This window comes from Sesamum indicum, linkage group LG1, assembly GCF_026168435.1.
Source record: "Sesamum indicum cultivar Baizhima isolate 11 linkage group LG1, ASM2616843v1, whole genome shotgun sequence".
NCBI classification, from domain to species: domain Eukaryota; kingdom Viridiplantae; phylum Streptophyta; class Magnoliopsida; order Lamiales; family Pedaliaceae; genus Sesamum; species Sesamum indicum.
In genome coordinates this window covers 14,514,557-14,535,404 of record NC_142657.1, presented here as the reverse complement: position 1 = coordinate 14,535,404, position 20,848 = coordinate 14,514,557, and the positions used below count along the sequence as shown (strand labels likewise).

Below are 20,848 nucleotides of genomic sequence, written 5' to 3'. Positions count from 1 at the left end.
CTTTAACGATTAGAATGGACATCAAGAATCGTTAATTACTATGTTAATTCTAGAGGAGAGGGTAACTAGGTAGCTAGGTGACCAAAGTGTCAACCAGAATCCACTTGATCAGGCAGTTGGGTCAACTGCAAAGTTGCCATAGACCAAGTCTATTGAAATACATATACATATATGATATTATGTCATACCTGCGACTGCTTGTCGGGATGAAAATCTAATTATGACTAGAGGTTTTCAGTTGATATATACCTATCTTATTTGCAAAATTGGGCTTAATTTCGTCACTTTTTCAGGCTACCTAATATTAATACGCTTCAAATGAACAAACAGTATTAGGTGCATTACGTTTTCTATTTTAAATTTCATTCCATCTTTTAATTTATTTAACATACACATTATGTATATTTTACCTTTAAATAATAAAGAATAAGAAATTCAATAAATATAGTTGGCTGGATAAATTAAGATTATCCTGACTTTATGGCTAAAAAAATATCAAGAAAAATGAAAAATTTCATATTATTACGTATTTATATTATAATTTGAAAACTGATATAGAGACGCACGCGTACTTTGGTGACTGATTAACTGTTGTTAGTCATTATCTCTTCTAATTCATTAGCAAGAACTTAGTATTGCAAGAAAATGAAATAATTGAGCTTCAATATTTACCACTTCTTTGAACAAATCAAAGAGTGATAAATGAAATCGTTGACGACCTGGAATTTAATTTAATTTATTTGCAGGCTACAGACACACACATATATATATATCGTGCGTCCATGATACTACATATATATTTATAGCTCTATTTTTCTTTGCAATCTTTTTACATAAATTGTGTGACTCCACGTTTTAGATGACAGATGATCATCTTTTGAATTCACGATGTCATGGGCCACAGATTAATATAATTTTCCAGGAATAAAATTTATTTATGTCGATATAAGTTGAATTCTTAGGTAAAAAATACCAAAAAAAACCTTGAATTTTTTTAGATGCTGATCATGTGATTATATTAATATTTTAATAAGTTGAACAATATATTAATTCAATTAATAAATTAATATAATTAAAAATAATAAAACAAATTACGTACAATAGATTCTCATAAAATAAAATAAATATTCATATATCTTGTAAAATTAAATTTGTTCATGAATCTCAATCTTAATCATTAGGCTAAGACACCACCAATAATCTTTTTAATAATTAAAGAGCTCAAAAAAATAATTCCCAACTTAAAATAACTCATTTCACGAAGTTTTGATTCTAACAGGTCCAACTGCTACTTTTTCGTTTCGATCACAAAAAATTGTTAACTTTAGGACTAAGTTGTCTTCGGGCGAACCAAATTAATGAGTCTGGTTTCTTGCATGGACAACTCTTTTCTTTGGGTTGTCATATGGAAATGGGCAGATGCTGCTAAAACCCAAATTGATACCAATCTGCAGAATGAAGCCTGTAATCAAAATTCTTGAAGCCCACCTTTTATACACCTGACACCTTAGACTGTATCTTCTTTTACATTTTTATGTTATATGTTATGTCATATTCATATATTGCTGTTCAACTTTTAAATTGAAGTATTACAATTATGAATGAAGAGGATGAGACATCTAATCCAAGTTTAGCACTTCGTATTTTTATGTTAATTTTGTTAAAATATGTGGCACATCAATTCAGGAAAATTCTAACTCAAATCGAATTTGGTCGAATTTGAACTAATTATATAATAAATACAATATGCTTGTCATATGATTGGTGTACAGTTCAACAAGAATGATCAATCACTTGATAAGTATATGATAATTAATTTGTAATTGATTTGATTTGAACAAATTTAATTCGGTAAGAATTTTCATCAATTGGGACCAACAACATCAACCAATTAAACCCTTTTGTGTTTTATGGTATACAATTACAAAAGTGGTACGTACCTAATTTCCAGTTTTTCAACAATTTATGGTACGTGGTTTTGTTCACTAAATAAATTGACTCTAAAATTCCCCGCACTTTCGAAGATTACATCATGACAAATTATTGCAGTAAAATTTGTAATTCATCATCTCAGCAAAGTCATATATATGAATACATCCTGGCCATACATATATATATATATATGTGTGTGATCGAGTGTGTGAAACTTATTGCACATGCATGGTGGCGAAAATTTCACGGAAAATTAATAGAGTAGGGCAGACGGTGTGTGTCTGAAATATGATAGCAAACCGTGTCTGAAACTGAGTATGAAATGTATACCTGCCGCATGTTTCGACTACGTACACATTTCCACTACGGATTTGAATAATATATATGCGTGGCCCCGCCCCATCACCGTCAGGGCGTCAACCACGGCACAAATATATATTTATATACACCCCTTTGAATTCGTACGTGGGTGCCTAAAGATGTATGAAAAGTGTAGAGCATTTAGGCTTTTCTTGACTCGCCATAATTACAATCTACCCCTAATCGATTCTCCATCATTCCTCTCTTTCAATTTCTAATAGTGGACTATTAGTTTTGATGAAAATTGCATTTAATGCGGATTTAAATAATGGGAAAATAATCGATGATGAACGCATTTTCTTGCCGTCTAGAGATGCCATATGATATAATTTAGAAATGTTATCTTCATATTGATGTAGATATGTGAAAATTAGGGCGAGATATATAATTTAATAATTACCATCAATTATTATTATTTAGAAAAAATTATAATCTTAATCCTCTAATTTATGGGAATGACCTTTTTGGTCCTGTATAAATTGGATAATTTAGTTATGTAACTTTGTTATTTTGGTAATTTTAATCTTTTTCCAACCAAATTAATCGGAAAAAGATGAAAAATATCAAAATTTTAAAGTTATATAACTAAATTACGAAAATTAATTCGTGCAAGACCAAAAATATTATCCTCATGAATTATGAAACTAAAACTATATATTTTTTTTCTAATATATATATATATAGAGAGAAATACAAAAATATCTAGAAATTGATCTGGCCCGTTGGAGTTTGGATGAAGGCCGCATTGACCAACAATGTATATATAGATGAAATCATGTGGTAGAGGGTAGCAAGAATTTAAGGATGAAATCCATATGGGGGCAGCAGGAGACATGGGGGCTGGTTTGCCTCAGCCTTACTAGTAGCCAACTCATCACGTGCACTGCACACTCCCTAATTTTATTTCAAAAGTAATAATTATTAATAAACCCACCTATTTGACCAACCATATTAATTAATATCATTATGTCGTTTACTAAGTTTCCATTTCCCCCTATATTTCCCTGCGTGCCGTCACAGCTACTCATCTTTTCAAACATAATACCAATTATTCATATATATATATATATATATATATATATTAAGCATCATTAGTCATAATGAAAAGTTGAGAAAATTGAAAAAGAGAGGAAAAAGAAAAAAGAATCAATCATTCATATGATATCTATTATGAATTCTACAATACTCTCATCATACAATTTACAAGAGTTAAAACTCAACTATATGATCTGATCTCCAAAAACAAATGAAAATATTGAGAAATAAACAATATCGGAATCATGCACATCATGATTTCACTAACCCATTTAATTTCTTGGCAAGTATATATATATATGAGATTAATATATAAACTGTAATTTCCAAGCCCTCTAAACCTTTCAACTAATGGTGCAAAGGGTTTGGACCGCTAGGGACGAGGCGCTTCTCAACACCATAACGAGGATCAATTTGGCTTCCGCCTGGCGGCCCCGGCTGCGTGTGGACGTCGAGTGGAAGCTCTGTCGGGCGGTGGCGGAGGTGGCGGCGCGTTAGGAATGGGCTAAAATCAAACTTGCTGGGAATTGGTCTTTTGTTGGTGGTTAAGTAGTGATCATGGTGGTGCAAGGCGGCATTGGTGGTTTGGAGGTGGCGGATTTGATCATGAAAGAGTAGGAGGAGGAGAAAGAGGGAAAGGAGTGGGTATAATAGAGGAGGGATTTTCATTATCATGGCCATGGGGAGAGTGGTAATGGTGAGTTAGGAGAAGGGTTTGAAGGGGAAGCATGGAGCAATGAAATAAGGAGAAATAAAGGGCAGATTTTTGTAGTGGGATTGGGAAAAAATTGGAAGGGTTGACAGCTTGAGTCTAATAGGCCAAATATAAGATATGGAGAGGAGGGTTGAACTAGAGGACGTGGTTGCTTGCTTCCATGTGAGACTTGTGAGCTAATTTATATGTAATTTAATGAAGGAGGGCATGGGTGGGGTGTGTGTGTGTGCAGTTTCCAATAAATGTTCCTTAGAAATCAAGAAACAAAAAGGGTCATTATGTGGATTGTCAAACCCTGAATTATATATACTTTGATTATGTTTGCTCAATGTTACTATTCATATCTTGAAAGTTGTGACAAATAGTCCAATTCTCGGGAAGAACATAATATTTGCTCACCCCTGCTTTCTTTGAATTTTTAATTAGTTATTAAGTGTATTAGTATTTGTTCTATAGTTAATTATTTGTACTAATTGTAAAGTAATTTAATTTACTAAATTATCATACATAATGATTTATTTTACTGGTTAATTATATTAGACCCCTTCAAAATGTTAAATTATACTTTCTCCTAGAAAAATTTTAAAATTATATTTACACCCCATTCGAAACTCTGTTAGGATTTGAACGGAGAATACTAAAGTAAGTAAAAAAGAAACTATATAAATTTTTTATTTTATCCCTCATTAAATATTTTCATGTATACTTTTATACTTATAAAGGGATAAATGTAATATATATAGAGTAAGGTTAACATCAGTACATTTTTTCCTTCACAAGTACAAAAGTATTATATGAAAACGTTAAATGAGGGGTAAAATGATAGATTTATACAATTTTTGCTGACATCATCGTTCTTCGTTCAAATCTCAATAAAAGGGAGTCATGTGTAAATAGTAAATTATCAGACAGAGTGTAAATGCAATTTCAAATTTTTTTTAGGAAAAAAAGTATAATTTGCATTTTTAGAGAGGGTTTGAGTGTAATTAACCCTTTATTTTAGTAATGAACTTAATTTTCATAAGAATTTAGATAGTTTTGGGACTAAGAGCGATCTATATATACACTATTGAGGAAAATGTGATGATATTGTTAGCATTTATGGCAGAAAAGGTGAAGATTGAAGAAGAAGAAGAAGAAAAGGAGTGTTAATTGCTGTAGTAGGACAGTGTTGGGCTCTGGCTCCTAATAATGCACAATCATGAAAGTGCACTGGAAGAATTGTGAAAAGTTCACTATTGATTTTGGGTACTTAATTGACCCTTTCAATTCCCAGCAATACACAGTTCCCCCCACTTCTGTACGTGGATTATGATGTGTATAATCTATGCTGTATAATTCAATTTGGCAATTGAGATGCTTAAAATTTTGCATATATTTTGATAAATTATGTGTTTCATACCTATATGCTCCTAATCAATGGCTCACGCTGGGAAAATAAAGGAATGAATTCATTATAAGAAAATTTACTAGTCCCTATGTTTTTATGGTAGTAGAAAATCATAATAAATAACTATTATTAACTATAATTAAATAAAATGAATAATTAATTCTTTTTTTTTTTAGATTTGGTTAATTACACGTAAATTCTATGTAGTTTGGGAAATTACATTCAGTACCTGTGAGGTTTGTTTCTATCTAACAAATAAGTCATTCCGTTAGTCAAAATTCACTAAATTTGCTGATATTGACAAAAAAATTGAATAAAATTGATTTACCATTGATTGGCTTATTGTAGGCCAAACAATTTTTTTTTGTACTAAACTACCCCTATAGCGGTGAAGATATATCTCCTCAAATGCATTAATGCGTGAAAACGTATGAGAGTAATCTGATCATAAAAAGATTTATTTGACCTACTATAAGTCAATAATAAGTCAATTGGGGGTAAATATAATTTCTTTTTGTTAATATCAACAAACTATGTGAATTTTGACTAACGGATGGACTTATTTGTTAGACGGAAGCAAATTTTATGGGTGCTAAATGTAATTTCCAAAACCACATGAGTCTAGTGTAATTACACCAAATCTCTAAATAAAATTAATGCAAAATTTAGCCTTATCCACTACGACAAAAATAAAGAATTAGAGCAAAAATATTTTTTAGAAACATACTAGCAAAAATCATAGCTAACAAACATTCTGTGATCATATCAATAAGTACTATATAAATTAGTTATGTGATTAAATGTTATGTTTATTTAAGATGTATTTAATCCTTTTGCTTCATCTTAATTTTACCTCTCTAAATTTCATTTTCTGTGTTTATACTTTAGGATTACCTTATTCTATAATTCAATTCCAAAAAATAAAAATATGCATTCGTAGTGTTCACACAAGTTTTTTTTTTTTATATGCAAACAGTTATCAGACAAAGAAGATATGCATAAAGTTGGCAAAATATCATTTTTTATCCCACTAGATAGGGCCCTTCTCACTTGCAGTCCCACGCTTTACGTGTTCAATACCTTTAGTTTCAAAATCCTATTTTTTTAACAGAAATGGTCATATTCCGTTAACAACTAACGGAAACGGCACGTGACAAGTCACATGCCATTAGTCAATTGGGGCAAAATATCACTTTTGGTCCCACTAGATAGGGTCCTTCTCACTTGCAGTCCCACGCTTTGAGTGTTCAACACCTTTAGTCCCAAAACTCTATTTTCTTAACAAAAATGCTCCTGTTCCGTTAACAACTAATGAAAACGTCACGTGCCGTAGTCAACTGACAGCTAGCGAAAAAAACAGAAGACCATGCTTGTATTTAGTTTTTTGAGGGAAAAAAAGACGCCAAAAAAATATTTTTTTGCTATTTATAAGATGTAAATAACCCACAAACACCACACAATATTTTTATCTTTTTTTCATCACTTAATCTTGAGAGCAATAGGCTAAAAGCTGTCACAAATATCTCAAAATACTTCAAATATCGTGTGATGTTTTAAGGAACAAAATATTGCAACGTACTGTAAGACTTTTGGGGGATGTTTTGGCACATTTTGGGTTTGTAACCGTATTTGACAGATTTTAAGCATGCAAAATTGCACTTTACAGCATATTTCATTAACGATCAAAATAAGTGAATTTCAGTATATTTTCTATTTTTTTGCAATTTAGGTGCTTTTGTGCAATTTTAATTTTCATTTTTATTGCTTTTAGGATTTTTGCTTACACATTTAAACACAACATAAACCATAATTACTTGCAAAAAAGGCATATCCATTAGTCCTTTTACACATAATTCACCATTACTAAAAGGCCATCTAGTAATATATAAGAACATCCTTTTACACATAATTCACCATTACAATAGCATTCAATATTTGAAGTATTTTGAGATGTTTGTGACATCTTTTGGCCTATTGCTCTCAAGATTAAATGATGAAAATATTTTGTGATGTTTGTGGGTTATTTACATTATATAAATAGCAAAAAAATATTTTTTTGGCATCTTTTTTTTCCTCCAAAAACTGAACACAAGCCTGGTCTTTGTTTTTTTCGCCAGCTGCCAGTTGACTAACGGCACGTGACAATTCACATGCCGTTTCCGTTAGTTGTTAACGAGACAAGACTACTTCTGTTAAAAAGAATAGAATTTTGGGACTAAAGGTGTTGAACACGTAAAGTGTGGAACTGCAAGTGAAAAGGGCCTTATCTAGTGGGACCAAAAGTGATATTTTACCTCTGTGTTTTTCGCTAGCTGCTAGTTGACGCCGTGTGCCGTTTCCGTTAGTTGCTAATGGAACATGACCATTTCTGTTTAAAAAATAGGGTTTTGGAACTAAAGGTGTTGAACACGTAAAGCGTGGGACTACAAGTGAAAAGGGCTCTATCCAGTGGGACCAAAAATAATATTTTGCCTATAAAATTTATTATGATTATACTTTAGTTGGATGTATAATCTTCTTCTAAATTTTCGAAAGTATACTTTTTTAGTAAATTAATTATAATTATATCATAAATTTTTATCATTAATAAATAATAAATATCAGTTAATAATATAAAATATGAATAATTAATTAATATATACTATTAAAATAAATCAATTAATTATTATGAAAAAAGCTAATACTCATATTAGTGGAACTTAAATTTATAACCTCTTAAATTTAAACTGATGCCTTAAAGAAGACGTAGAATGCCAAACAATTTCTTACCTTATTATCGTATTGGGCTTATTCCTATTAGGCCCATCTAGTGTCGGCCCATTTATACAGTCCATAACCCACTAAGGCCACACAATCAATGGGCTAAGCAGGCACGACGTCGTTCTGCACTTTTAATCCTCCTAGATATATAATATATATATGTATATATATTCACACACATAAATAAAATAAACCGAACGAAGGAAAGCAGCATACGTTTGCAGAATTGATTCAGAACTCGATTGGAATACACAGCTCAAGGGGTTTTGAATTTCGTGCCGAAGATAACCGAATTGCAAGATGGTATTTTATTTTTTATCCATTGCTTTTGTTAAAACTTTATTGTTTATGCTTTAGGGTTCGGAGTTATAATTTTATGGTTAGTTCATGAATTTAATTGATGATATCCTATGGGAACGGACAAAACCTTTTGTTTAAGCTACATCAAGCTAAGATTCTTCGAATTCTGGAAAAAATCGATTTTTCTTGTGAGATCAGTTGCTGTTCTTAATCGTTTTTTCTATTGTTCGGCTAGGGGTTTGAGATCATTGGGGTTTCTGACTTTGTTACATCAATTACTGGATATTTTTGGGGAAAACATGATTTATCTTCTTTTTTGTTTTTTTAATTAGAAACTTTTGTTCAAAAGAATTTTTTAAGGTTAATGAGAATGGTATTTGGAATTATTTGAGGGTCAAGAAGCTTGATTTCTATGTAAAGCATCGATTATTCTTCGTACTTACTAAAACTTTTTGGTTTTCTATTTTAACTTTAGTCATTTATGCTTCATCGATCAAATAATCGTTAATGAATGTACTTGTTTGGTGTCTGCAGTCGTCTCTTGCAGCTGCGAGGGCAGATAATTTCTATTACCCACCAGAATGGGACCCAAAGAAGGTATGCCTCTGTTGTAACTCTACAACGCATCATGGTTACATGAATGTGTTTGAAAGTCTTACATTGCTTTGGTTTTCAGGGTGGGTTGAACAAGTTTCATGGTCAACATGCTCTGAGGGAAAGAGCAAGAAAAATAGATCAAGGCATCTTGATCATAAGGTACTGCACCAAGGGATTTAAATTATTGTGGAAACATTAATTTTGTATCTTGAGATTTCATGCTAATCTGTGTTTATTGTTTATTTCCTTCAAATTTACAGGTTTGAGATGCCTTTTAATATTTGGTGTGGTGGATGTGAGTCCATGATTGCAAAGGGTGTAAGGTTTAATGCAGAGAAAAAGCAAGTGGGAAATTATTATTCTACAAAGGTATTCTGTTTTTTAGGATGAATGCTGAATTTATTCACTTCTTACCACTATTGCTTGACCCAATTTTTCTCCCTTTTCCCCAGATATGGAGCTTTACAATGAAGTCTGCATGCTGCAAGCATGAGATTGTTATTCAAACAGATCCACAGAATTGTGAGTATGTGATCATTAGTGGAGCCAGAAGAAAGATTGAGGAATATGATGCTGAAGATGCTGAAACTTTGGTGCTTCCAGTTGATGATGGTTAGTATTCTATTGCAGTCATTTTAGTATGTTTTTGTAAATGATCCAATACACTTGAATTTGTTTAAAGCAGAGTCTTACTTCCTCGTTCATGTAGATAGAAGTAAGCTGGCAGATCCTTTTAAACGGCTTGAACACCAGGAGGGAGACATGAAGAAAAAGAAAGAAGCAGAGCCAGTACTGGTGCGTCTGCAGCGAGTTTCCGATGCCAGGCATTCGGATGATTATGCATTGAACAAATCTCTTCGGGCGAGGCTTAGGGATCAGAAGAAAAGAGTAGCTGAAGAAGAGGCTAATTCCAGAAAAGCAGGACTTGGGATAAGACTTCTCCCGTCCTCTTCAGAGGATGCTGCTGCTGCTTCACACGTTAAATTTGCTGGAAAATTTGAGAGGAACAGAAAAGACAAGAGGGCACTGATTCATGCAAGCTCAATTTTTTCTGGATCATCCACTTCTTCTGTGTCTGATAAAAGACGTTTGGAGCTTGAAGCTAAGAGGAGAAAAATAAATGCTGCCACTGCGTCAAAGTTATTAGTTGGTGGAGTTAAGCCATCTTCATGGACACGGGCTTCTGATCCAACTCGAAAATTTAACAGGGCTTAAGGTTGCTGGATATCACATCTCTAACAACCGTGTGCTTGGTGATCATGGATCCTATAAAGGACTAGGATTGGTAGAAACAGTTGGTTTTGCCACTATGGTAATAGCTTGCATATCGCAGTTGCTTGAATCTTATATTTCAGCAAATTCTGTTAGCGTTTGTGTGTACATATTTTGTATTGAAGCCCCGAGTTGTCGAGCCTTGATCTCTCTTCTGCTATTTTTCTACTGTTTTTCCTTTTAAAATGTTTTCCTGATTATTTTGGCTTGATTGTGAGAGCATGCATTAATAAAAATTTTGTAATGAGAGCTAGTAAATACGAGTACCATATCCTAGCTTCTTCCTACCGGTAATGATTGATCGAACAATTCCACGTGGATAGAAAAGTATTTATAGAGATGTTAAGGAAGAGCGTATATTGCTGTAATTCTTTTCTCCAGATTAATAGAGAATTCGGGGTCATGGTGGGAATCTGTGTTGTCACCCAAATTAGACTGAGTTTTGAGCCTGCTCAGCGGGTCGCGGACAGAACCAAACGTTGGCCTCTTTATGCGTTGGCAATGGACTTTATATAGGATTTGAAGCCTATACGGACTTGTCTGGTATAGCTACTAATAGTTTTCCAGAAGGTTATAATATGACGAAAAGGAAACAAGCAAGATGAAAATATAGTTGAATTTTGAGAACAAAATCAAACGTTATCAAGGTAATTTGAAATACTCTATGACGAACATGCGTGGAAGTAAAAACTGAAATTTTATCTTCAAGAAGTCAGAAGAAAAATCGGAAATAAGCCTTGAAATGAAGAGCAGAAGGGAAAATTTTTTTCCAGATTATAATTTGCGCATCCGACAAAAGCGAAAATGTGCCTCCAACATCAAATTTATGCAAGAGTGAGATGCATAAAGCCGCCCGTTTTACTTTCCTGATCAGTCGTTGTCTTTTCGAAGCTTACAAAAAGGCTAAAAGAGAAGAAGAAAATTGCACTGCCCTTGTAATTCAAAGAAAGGACAGAAGGCGCAAGAGCGATTATGAGCTGATCAGGGCAAAGTCTTTATCTAGCAGACAAATTAAAAAGCGTATTCGTGAACCATATCTTTCTTTGATTCTTCAAAGACTCCTCTCTAGCCGTACAAAGTCTACCTTTTTGGTACTGCAAATATGGAGACGAGATGGATCAAAGATATGCCCAACCACAACCAAATTTCTGAAGGCACCTAACACTTCAATTCCCTTTTCACCACTCTACAGCCCATACTTTCAACACCTACAGAACTGGGATACCAGGACACAACATATTCACACCCTGTATTGAGTTAAAGATTCACCCCTTTTGCTAAGCGTTAATTACGTCATCATCGTCGTTGTCGGACTTCGACTTTGTATCAAGAAATTAGAGGGATTTCTCAGATTAAAATTTTAATAAGGTTTCTCATGATTTCTTGTATGATCAAATCCCTTCTTTTACTCATGTGAACAAATTGATATTGGATAAGTCTACAGTACTGGATCAGAATTAAGACAAGGAACAAACAATTTGCAATGTCATTGTTACAGAAACAGTATGTAGGGCGCTCTTTATCTCCTAAACCTGCACGCGCATGCTATGTGTCTCTGTATATATTTGACAAAATCGCTAAATATAAGGATTTGTACTTCCAAATTTTACCTTTCTGATCACCCTATATATCTATATCTACACGACTCCATCTCTTTATACATGTACATGTCTTGTTTATGCAACAACTGCCTACACATAATTTCATATTTATCAAATGCCAGGCGGACCCCCCGCCCTTTTACAGTGATATAAACTGCTATATATGAAGCACCACATATTAAATGCTGTTGGGAAGAGTACTATATATCAAAGTCATGAACTTTGTGTTGCAACGTTCATCCTTTCCAAATAAGGGAGATCATTCCAACTTCGCAGGTAATTAATATATATCTCTTATAATGCACAGGCATATAAAAAGATACTTATTACATCAATTCCTTTGCATTTTATGTAAGTGAAAAAACATAAATTATTTCTCTGGTTGCATGTTGCATTGAAGAATTGCTTGCATGGCCATACATTTATTCATTAATCCTGTCGGCAGTCCGAATATATGGTTTTCTCCTCTTTTTTACCTAGTTCGTTAAACCTATAATATGAGACTTTAAGGGCATTGAGTTTCTTCTTCTTCTTTTTTTTTTTTTTTTGTGTGTGGGGGGGTGTGTTGGTCGGGGTGGGTGGGTATCTTTGTTTTTATGTGTATGTTTGCTGCAAGATTATCTTTTGCTGTAATTTCTCTTTTCCTCTTGAAAGAAAAACTTGTAATTTGACAAAGAAAGAAAAACAAAGTATGAAGTTATTGTAATACCTGTTTCTTGCATCTAATTTGGTTTATCTTTCAAAATTCTCCACCTATTTCTAAGCATGTAATTAATTTTTTTCGACTGCGTATTGGATCTCAAATGAATTATGCTAACTAAACATAATATATATATATATATATAGTGGGACATGGGATTGAAGAAAAGACTGTGATGGTTGCCCTATATATATTTGATCATGTTTAGCTTTCTTGTGGTCTGTATGATCCTAAAGTTTTGTCTTTTTGCAAATTGGTCCCTGGTAGCATCTTTATTCTCCAGCCAATTCCAATGCCCTACATTTTCAAAAGTTATTTAGGGCTCCTGTCAACATCTAGTGGTCCATTGATCAAAATTCCAAATTCAAGGTACATGCATGTATAAATCTTCTGATGAGAAATCATCACTTGTCCCCATACTGTCATGAACAGTACAGTTAATTAGTTCTATGGCAATATAAACATTTGTGTAATTTGGATTTTTTAAGTAATAAATTTATGGTCACTCACTAATTACTTGAGATTAGAAATGTATATATAGAAGATTTATAAATTATTACTAGCCAAGAATAACTAGAACATAGTACTTCATTAACTAATCTCAATTAGGCCAAAAATCCAATTGGGAAAAGAAGAAACATGTAATGAACCTCAGGCACTGATATATAGTTTAATTAGTTTCCACTAATTATATATTAATCCAATAAAAATATATATAATTAGCAAGAAGTGGAATTAATACTCAGACGTCCACCAGCACCAGCTTCTCTTGTGGACCATTTGCTGTCTTTCTGGCAATTTGCTTATTGCCTGACGACGACTGAGTATCATTCAAATCATGTACTGAAATACAGTGGAAAATCATGATGGGACTCAGAAAGCATAATACAGTACCACTTGATAGAGAGTAAGAGCCTTTAGCATTGCATTCTCGGCCGGCCGGAACGTTATTATGCACTCTTCATTCCAACATTATTTATAATGTTCCATCATTTCGCTATTCATCATTTTTCATATATATGCCAATCAATTATGCACAGACACTATAGCTGATATATATATATATACATATATATATATGTGATGTTGAAGTCCTTTGGTGCCGATGCATCATTTTTCTTTCTTGTCAAATTAATGCATGAAATAATACTATTGATCTTCTCATGGATTTTATTATATAATATATATATATATATATATATCATAAAGTCAAATTGCTTGTGGATATACGAAAAAGATTTGATTTCAATCCATTCAACCTTTATTTTCATGACATTTGTAAAAATTATCTTTGATGCGTGAGGTCGCGTGTCAAGAAATGTGAGGCTCTAAGTGATCCCGAAGTTGGAAGGAAATTCGAGGAAAGTAATGAATGATCCATTCTGGGTCTGGCGGAATCTTATAACATTTTTACTTATTTATGTATGTTATAGCAAGCTTAAAAATTAAGTATATTTCTTGCAATATCTCCTAGTTATATATATGGAACCCCATAATTAATTATACACTTAATTTACTTAATTATTGCTGGAAATATTGACACTAAAAGCTGAACTTCAATTTCTCAATTTCCAATTTCCAATTTTATGAGTATAGAGTATAATTTCTGTAGTTTGGCAATGGCCCTTGTCCAGATAATCAAACTTAAATTTGCTTTTCCGCAGACAAATTGAAGTCGGGTTTTGCAGATCTGGATTTGCCGCCTTCGCATTTACTCAGCCACCACCCATTTATTTAGAGGCCATATGTATATCAGGTATGAAAAATCATTGCAGCACAACAAACGTTGTCTGATAACTAATAGTTGTACTCTTGCCAGCAAATGTGCTTTTATTTTTCTTGTTTTTTTCTCCCTTGGGAGTATTTATGTAGGCATTATTTTGTCTTTTATTGACTACATTTATTACAAATCAAACTATATCTAGTGTCGTTTTATATCCGGTCTTAAGGATTTCTGCATGCTTTCATATGGTCCGAAACTATCTCTATCAACATACAAACTTAAAAATGATGACAACAATTTGGTAAAAGATGAGAAAATGTATCTGAACTATCAAGGTAACTGAGACTTGCAAAATTAGTGCACAAGTAGAGCACTGTTAGCTTTTTTAATTATAGTAAGCGGAAACCTTCATTGAATGATTGCAAGAAAATTTGGAAACCCTCCTTGAATTTGAGTTTTCATGGATGTAGTTGAGAAATTAAACCTCAAAATTAAGAACCCTCATTGAATTTGATATATCTACATATATATATATATAGTTACGTTGAAAAATTAAATCTCGAATGGGGTATTCTTGATGATTAAATTTTTGACCGTCATTTCATAATAACATCAAGCTACAACGTGCAGGTCTCCTTGAAGTATTAATTCATTCATTTCTACATATAATTAATTAGATCCGCATTGATCTTAAAATCTACCGATTATTTAATATTACGTACTAGTGTAGTTCCTCATGATGATCATTCTTGCTCTATAATGCTTCCAATTACTGCACAATTGGAAAATTTTTTAGTGGTAGTTAAGTATCAATATATGAGGAAAAGAAGGCAACTAATGCACCAACTCATTATTCACTGCTATTTATATATTTAGGTATACTCAGCAGATTGTGATTTAAATGTCGTATACCTATCAGCATTTCATATATATGTAGTTACGCCAAGAAACTTTATATATGTTCCACATATTATAAAGGTGTACTTAGAAGTACTAATTCTTTGTTAATTCTCAATATGTCTTATCTCCTTTTGGTTCTTTGTATACGATCCTTTAATTTTTTATCCAGAAAACCAATCAAATCTATTGAGAGAACGACGAAGAAGGTCAAAAATCCAGTAAGAAAAAACTTACTTCTACAACATAAATGAAAGGGAAATCATATATATATTTAGTTGCACGGAAATCGTATAATTAACTATCACATTGATTTGACAAGAAAATATCAACTCCCATTAATTCATCAAAAATTAAACACACACACAGCTTGGAAGTTAAATTCATTGATTAGATATTCCTATGTGAAGGTAATCATGCATACATCATATATTAATTAATAATATTTCTTTGAATTCAAATTCTTACATCAACATATATACGTAATTAGTGAATGTTGAAACTCTGGAAGTCCATGTTATGCCTTCCTTTTTTGATCCCCATACTTAGTATAAAGGTTCTTAAAAAATTCTGGATTTAATATTCATCTACTAGGAGGTTGAGATAATAAGTTACAAGGAGACATGAATGGCATGAATCCAGTACTGTAATATGAATAAAATGCATGTTGGATCCATTGTCATTCCTTTTTATTAGTTTGAACTGTTGGGCAGCCAACCAACAATATATACATCTAATGCATGCAACCAATATTTATAGCAATATCCAGATAATGATAATGTTAGTATTGAATAAGAGTAATTATATATATAGTATGATAGAACTTTATAAGAATTAGGTTTTCTCACATAAAGGGCATCACAAAATGATAGGAAGGATAGATATATAGTCTTGGCGCAAAAACATATATGTTTCAAAGTTGTGCCATGCATTCGCTTCAAAGAATAAGCTTTCTTAAGGTACTTCTAATTTCAAAGCTTAATTTTTTTTTAAAGTTGACTAATACTTTTAATTCTACTATATCTCACATGTTTTCTCAAAGTTTCATATCCCCTTCAAGCATTATATGTGTTTTATGAGAAATGTATATATATGTATACATACATATATTTGAAGGGGTTTCTACCCTGATATATGTACATATGTTTAGATTTATCATTCATAGGCAGCTGGTTAATCTATATGTAAAAGTAATTTTCTTTTAGACATTGTTCAATTTTGATCCACAAAAATTATATAAATCCTAGAACTTGAGGATTTACTTTCCCACAGGAATAACAACCTTCTCATTCCATGATTTGCAGCCTAGTAAAAAATACTACATCAGAAGTATTAATTTGGTCAATTTTCCTGAATGAGTCCTAGCAAGAAATTATATACACAATCAAGATGAACACTTCATGAACTTTCAGATTGTGTAATTGAACATGAGAATTGTAGATCAGACAACACAGTTAGTACGTTCCTGCATATCATGATTAAAATCCTTCCCCAGAACAGCTCATCTCCCAAAAACGAATAAGATTATGTATACAATTCCCACATTCTATGGCGCTAGTTAGTATATTATGGTTAGATATTAATTCAAGAAGTTCTTGGTCATTGAAACAGCAATCAGGTTATGAAGAACACCAGTACAATATATATATTTAGAATAATAATGTTTATTTAAATACTAGCCCTATTGATACAGAAATAATACATGAAAGCTAGCTAGCTAGGGATTCCAAGTTCTGAAATTGATCAAATCCATGAATAATTTACACATACCTGAAATATCTTGCAAGATAACATACGATGGGATTCCTCATTGGTGAAAGAAGGGAAAATTTGTCATGGTGGCTGATGAGTAAACTGATGAGTTGAGGTTATCTGCCAGTGAAACTTGAGTGGTGAGACTGGAGTTTGGTTTGTCATTGTTCATCAACAGGTCCCAATTTCCGAGAAATCCCATGAAACTACTGTTGGGATCTATGCAACAGGAAACAGCAGCAGAGCAGTAGTGATAATCAGAGATGGGGTGGTCAGATGTTGATGATGAACTTGAAAAATTCCCCAACAATTTCTCTATTGTGCCCACATCAGCTACTTCAAGAGAGGGATAATTGTCATCAGCACCGCATGGAGAAACCCTTTCTTGCTGGCTATTATTTTGGGGACCTGATTCTTGATCAATCCCTTCAAATGGGCTATTTGAAGACCCTAATTTCTCACGATTAGGGCTTGATTTACACCATTTGATCATCATCTTCTCCCTTGTTCTGCACCTAGCCCTTGCTCTTGCCTTCTCCCTCGACTCTCTCGTGTTAGGTTTACTTATGTTAGCAGTTTTTCGCGATTTTTTCTCATCTTTCTCGCAAGTTTTGCCACTTACATTCTTGATCTCAGTGTTTGAGTTTTCCTCAGTTCCTGATACCACTTCACATTCAGACAGAAACGATTCACTCTTTGCATCACTGGTATTGCAGATGTTATGATTTCCTTGTGTAATACTCTCTTTCGTCAGCTCCTTGATCGCCTTCTTTGATTTATTAAAGAGCCACTCGATCGTCTTGCTTGCTTTATCATAGCCTAACATGTCCTGAAGATCGAAGAATTTTCGAGCAACTTGTAGGGACAATCTCATTCTCCTGTCTCTAACCCCCTGAGCAGTGCAAATCTTGCTGTGCCTATCCTTCTTCCCAGTTCTCTTCCTCGGCCCACCGCCTAGATTTCGCCTTTTCACGGGCCCAACGACCCCGTTAGAGACAGGCTGATCATCTGCTTTTCCTTTCAACTTCAATGGCCCGATATTCCTGCTGCATTTTGCTGGCTCCTTCTTCGTAGGATTATGATCAGTATTTTCCTCATGAGGCTGATCTGCTGCAGGCATGAGCAGATTCTGAGACAACATCTGGTTCAAGGGCAGTTCATGTTCATCAAAGAATGGTGAAGGGAAGTTGGAGTAAAATGAAGGGTCATGATGATGATCTTGTTTGGAGATTATAGGATTTTGATCACAGAGCTGAAAAGATGGCCTTTTGAACAAGGAGTCAAGAGGGTTATCGCTATTGCCTGAAGGAAACATGCCTACGGACCTTGTAAATGCAGCAGTTACATTTGTTTTTCTTCTTTTAAGTAACTTTATTTGAGAGCTTTTAAACGGAGATTTGAATCAAAAAAGTTTTCTCTAAGGTGGAAACTGGAACATGATGATGAAGAGTGCAAGTAATGAGAGAGAGAGAGAGAGAGATAAAAGAGATTGTACTAGTTCATTGGTAGTAAAAGTTAGGGCAAGAGCGTGTCTAAACGAAGGCCTAGAAAAGGATGGCAGCAGTGGTGATGGTGATGGAGGGAAAGGCCGGGGGTTGATGGAAGGTGGGTCGGCGTGGTGGGGTGGATTGGATTTTAACAAAGAAAGTGATGCCTATATATACGTATATAATTGGTGTGTATATATATATTTTTTGAATTAAAATAATTGGTGTATGTATAGACTATCAAATACTACTATAGAACTTTATCTCTTCATCAACTATGAGAGAGAGAGAGAGAGAGAGAGAGAGAGAGGATGAGCAATGGGACAGGCCTATATTGTGGAAACTCACGTGGGAGCTGGTGAGGATATAGGGCGAGCCAGACCTATTAAGCGAGGGAGGAAGACCAATTTTTGAATTTTTTTTTACTCAAATCAATTTTATGGAATCAAATTAATTACAAAATAAATATAATATACTTGTCATGTTATTAATTATTTTTATTAAATTATACAGTAATCACACGATAACTGTATTACGCTTATTATATAATTAATTTAAATTCGACCGAACTCGATTTGAGCCAAAATTTCTTCCAATTTTGATGTATTTTTGCAATTTCTATTTTTTCTCATGATGTAATTGTAAGTAAATGTTATTGGGGTTTTTTTATCTTGAGCATCATATGAGTCTTTTTTGGATGACGAGTCAATTTTTTCGTGATTCGAATAAGACATTAGCAATTTCATGTTGTCTAACTAGTTCCCAAAAATTGACAAATTTGAGCTGGGACCTTAGATGAAATTAGGCTTATATGTCCATTGAATATTCACTTTTGTAAGTCCAAAATTTACAAGTCTAACATTAATAGGTTTTGGATAATGTTTAAACTGTATGTCCGATACATATGTATGTGTGCGCGTACGTGTTTAATACAATTCGTAACAATATTCAAGATGAAAATATTAGGACGTACATGAATAGTTTGAGATAAGTTGCCAAGTACATGATACTAACCTTGTCCGATATATACTCCATACATATGCATCCCAGAGAAAGATTGTATTATGATGGTTGGGAAATTAGTTGATTTGACTCTTTTTAATTATCTTAATACAGCACTACATAATTTTTAAATTAATTATTAAGATAAAGTTTATAAAATGTCAAAATTCTCACCAAATCAATATGATCATAAATAGATAAAAAAAAGTACACTTTGTAGTAATTTTCACATGCCAATGAGGAGTATAATTAAGAACAGTGAAAGTAATCGTACTAATTGTATATACACAAAAAACTAAAGTTATTTTGATATTAAAATTGTTATTATTGCAGTGATGTATAACATTAATATGATTCTAACCGACTCTTGAAATTGAACCTTGTTCGTATATAATTTGAAGAATTTGATCGAGTCGATCTGCTGTATATTTATCATTGGTGAAAACTTTAATATTGCTAACAAAATTATTATTCGGGCTCTTTAAAAAATGCAAAAAATCAAAAGCATGCAGAATTTTTCTTTCATACATGTATATATTTATATATTTTTATAGTATTTAAATAAATGAAAACTTTCTATGGAAATCAATTTTAGTGGAATGAAATTCATAGATATTATTGGGATACATGGGAAAAAGAAAGGGTTTGAGAGAGTTGAGAGGGAAAATGAAGTTGGGATAGGAGTCCCCCCAATGAGCTAGGGGTGTAGGGTCTAAGGGGTAGGACAATTATTTGAACCAGTATTAAAACCTTGCTTTATTTCCATTGAAGGCCATGTTTCTTTGACTGTAAGACTATATGTCCCTTTCAGTACTAAAGTTGATCTGAAACCCTAGCTACCCACCCCCCCACCTCTTATATATGCATCTCATATATATATATATATATATATATCTTCCTAATTAATTTTTTTCTGTTTCTTTCCAATTATATTAGTTGATTTGTCCAATTAATTTTAAAAAATAATTAATTAAATTATCTGTAGAAATTATTAAGATTTAAACGTTCAGTAATGCTAGCTAGATTGCAAGCTGCTAGGTAAATATATATATATATATATATATCAAGGAATCAACAAAATTTGATGATATTATCTTATGTCGAGAAACTAAAGAGTTTGATTTTTTAGTATAATTAATAACTATATTTTTTAGGAGGGTTTCCACTTCAAACTAGCTATTTAACGAGCTGATGATTACCAATTTATTTTCTAGTGTTATATATGATTAATGACTCATAAATTAATGATGCTACTTGATATTGAGTGCACACTAATATTTACATGACCCAGAAATTTGGATCTCATATATATCACTCCAAGTGTA

At 32.9% G+C, this 20,848-nt stretch overlaps 2 protein-coding genes across 2 annotated transcripts; one reads left to right on the top strand and one right to left on the bottom strand.

Annotated features, from left to right (window-relative positions):
* Positions 1-8,365: 8,365 nt before the first annotated feature.
* On the top strand, positions 8,366-10,521 carry LOC105161365 (coiled-coil protein (DUF572)). Its single transcript, XM_011079026.3, has 6 exons — positions 8,366-8,495; positions 9,027-9,089; positions 9,169-9,248; positions 9,350-9,458; positions 9,542-9,701; positions 9,799-10,521. The coding sequence occupies exons 1-6, from the start codon at positions 8,493-8,495 to the stop codon at positions 10,302-10,304; spliced, it is 921 nt and encodes a 306-aa protein (XP_011077328.3). The 5' UTR covers positions 8,366-8,492; the 3' UTR covers positions 10,305-10,521.
* Positions 10,522-16,874: 6,353 nt separating this feature from the next.
* LOC105162182 (uncharacterized) lies at positions 16,875-19,024 on the bottom strand. Its single transcript, XM_020696646.2, has one exon. The coding sequence runs from the start codon at positions 18,347-18,349 to the stop codon at positions 17,090-17,092; it is 1,260 nt and encodes a 419-aa protein (XP_020552305.1). The 5' UTR covers positions 18,350-19,024; the 3' UTR covers positions 16,875-17,089.
* Positions 19,025-20,848: the final 1,824 nt, after the last annotated feature.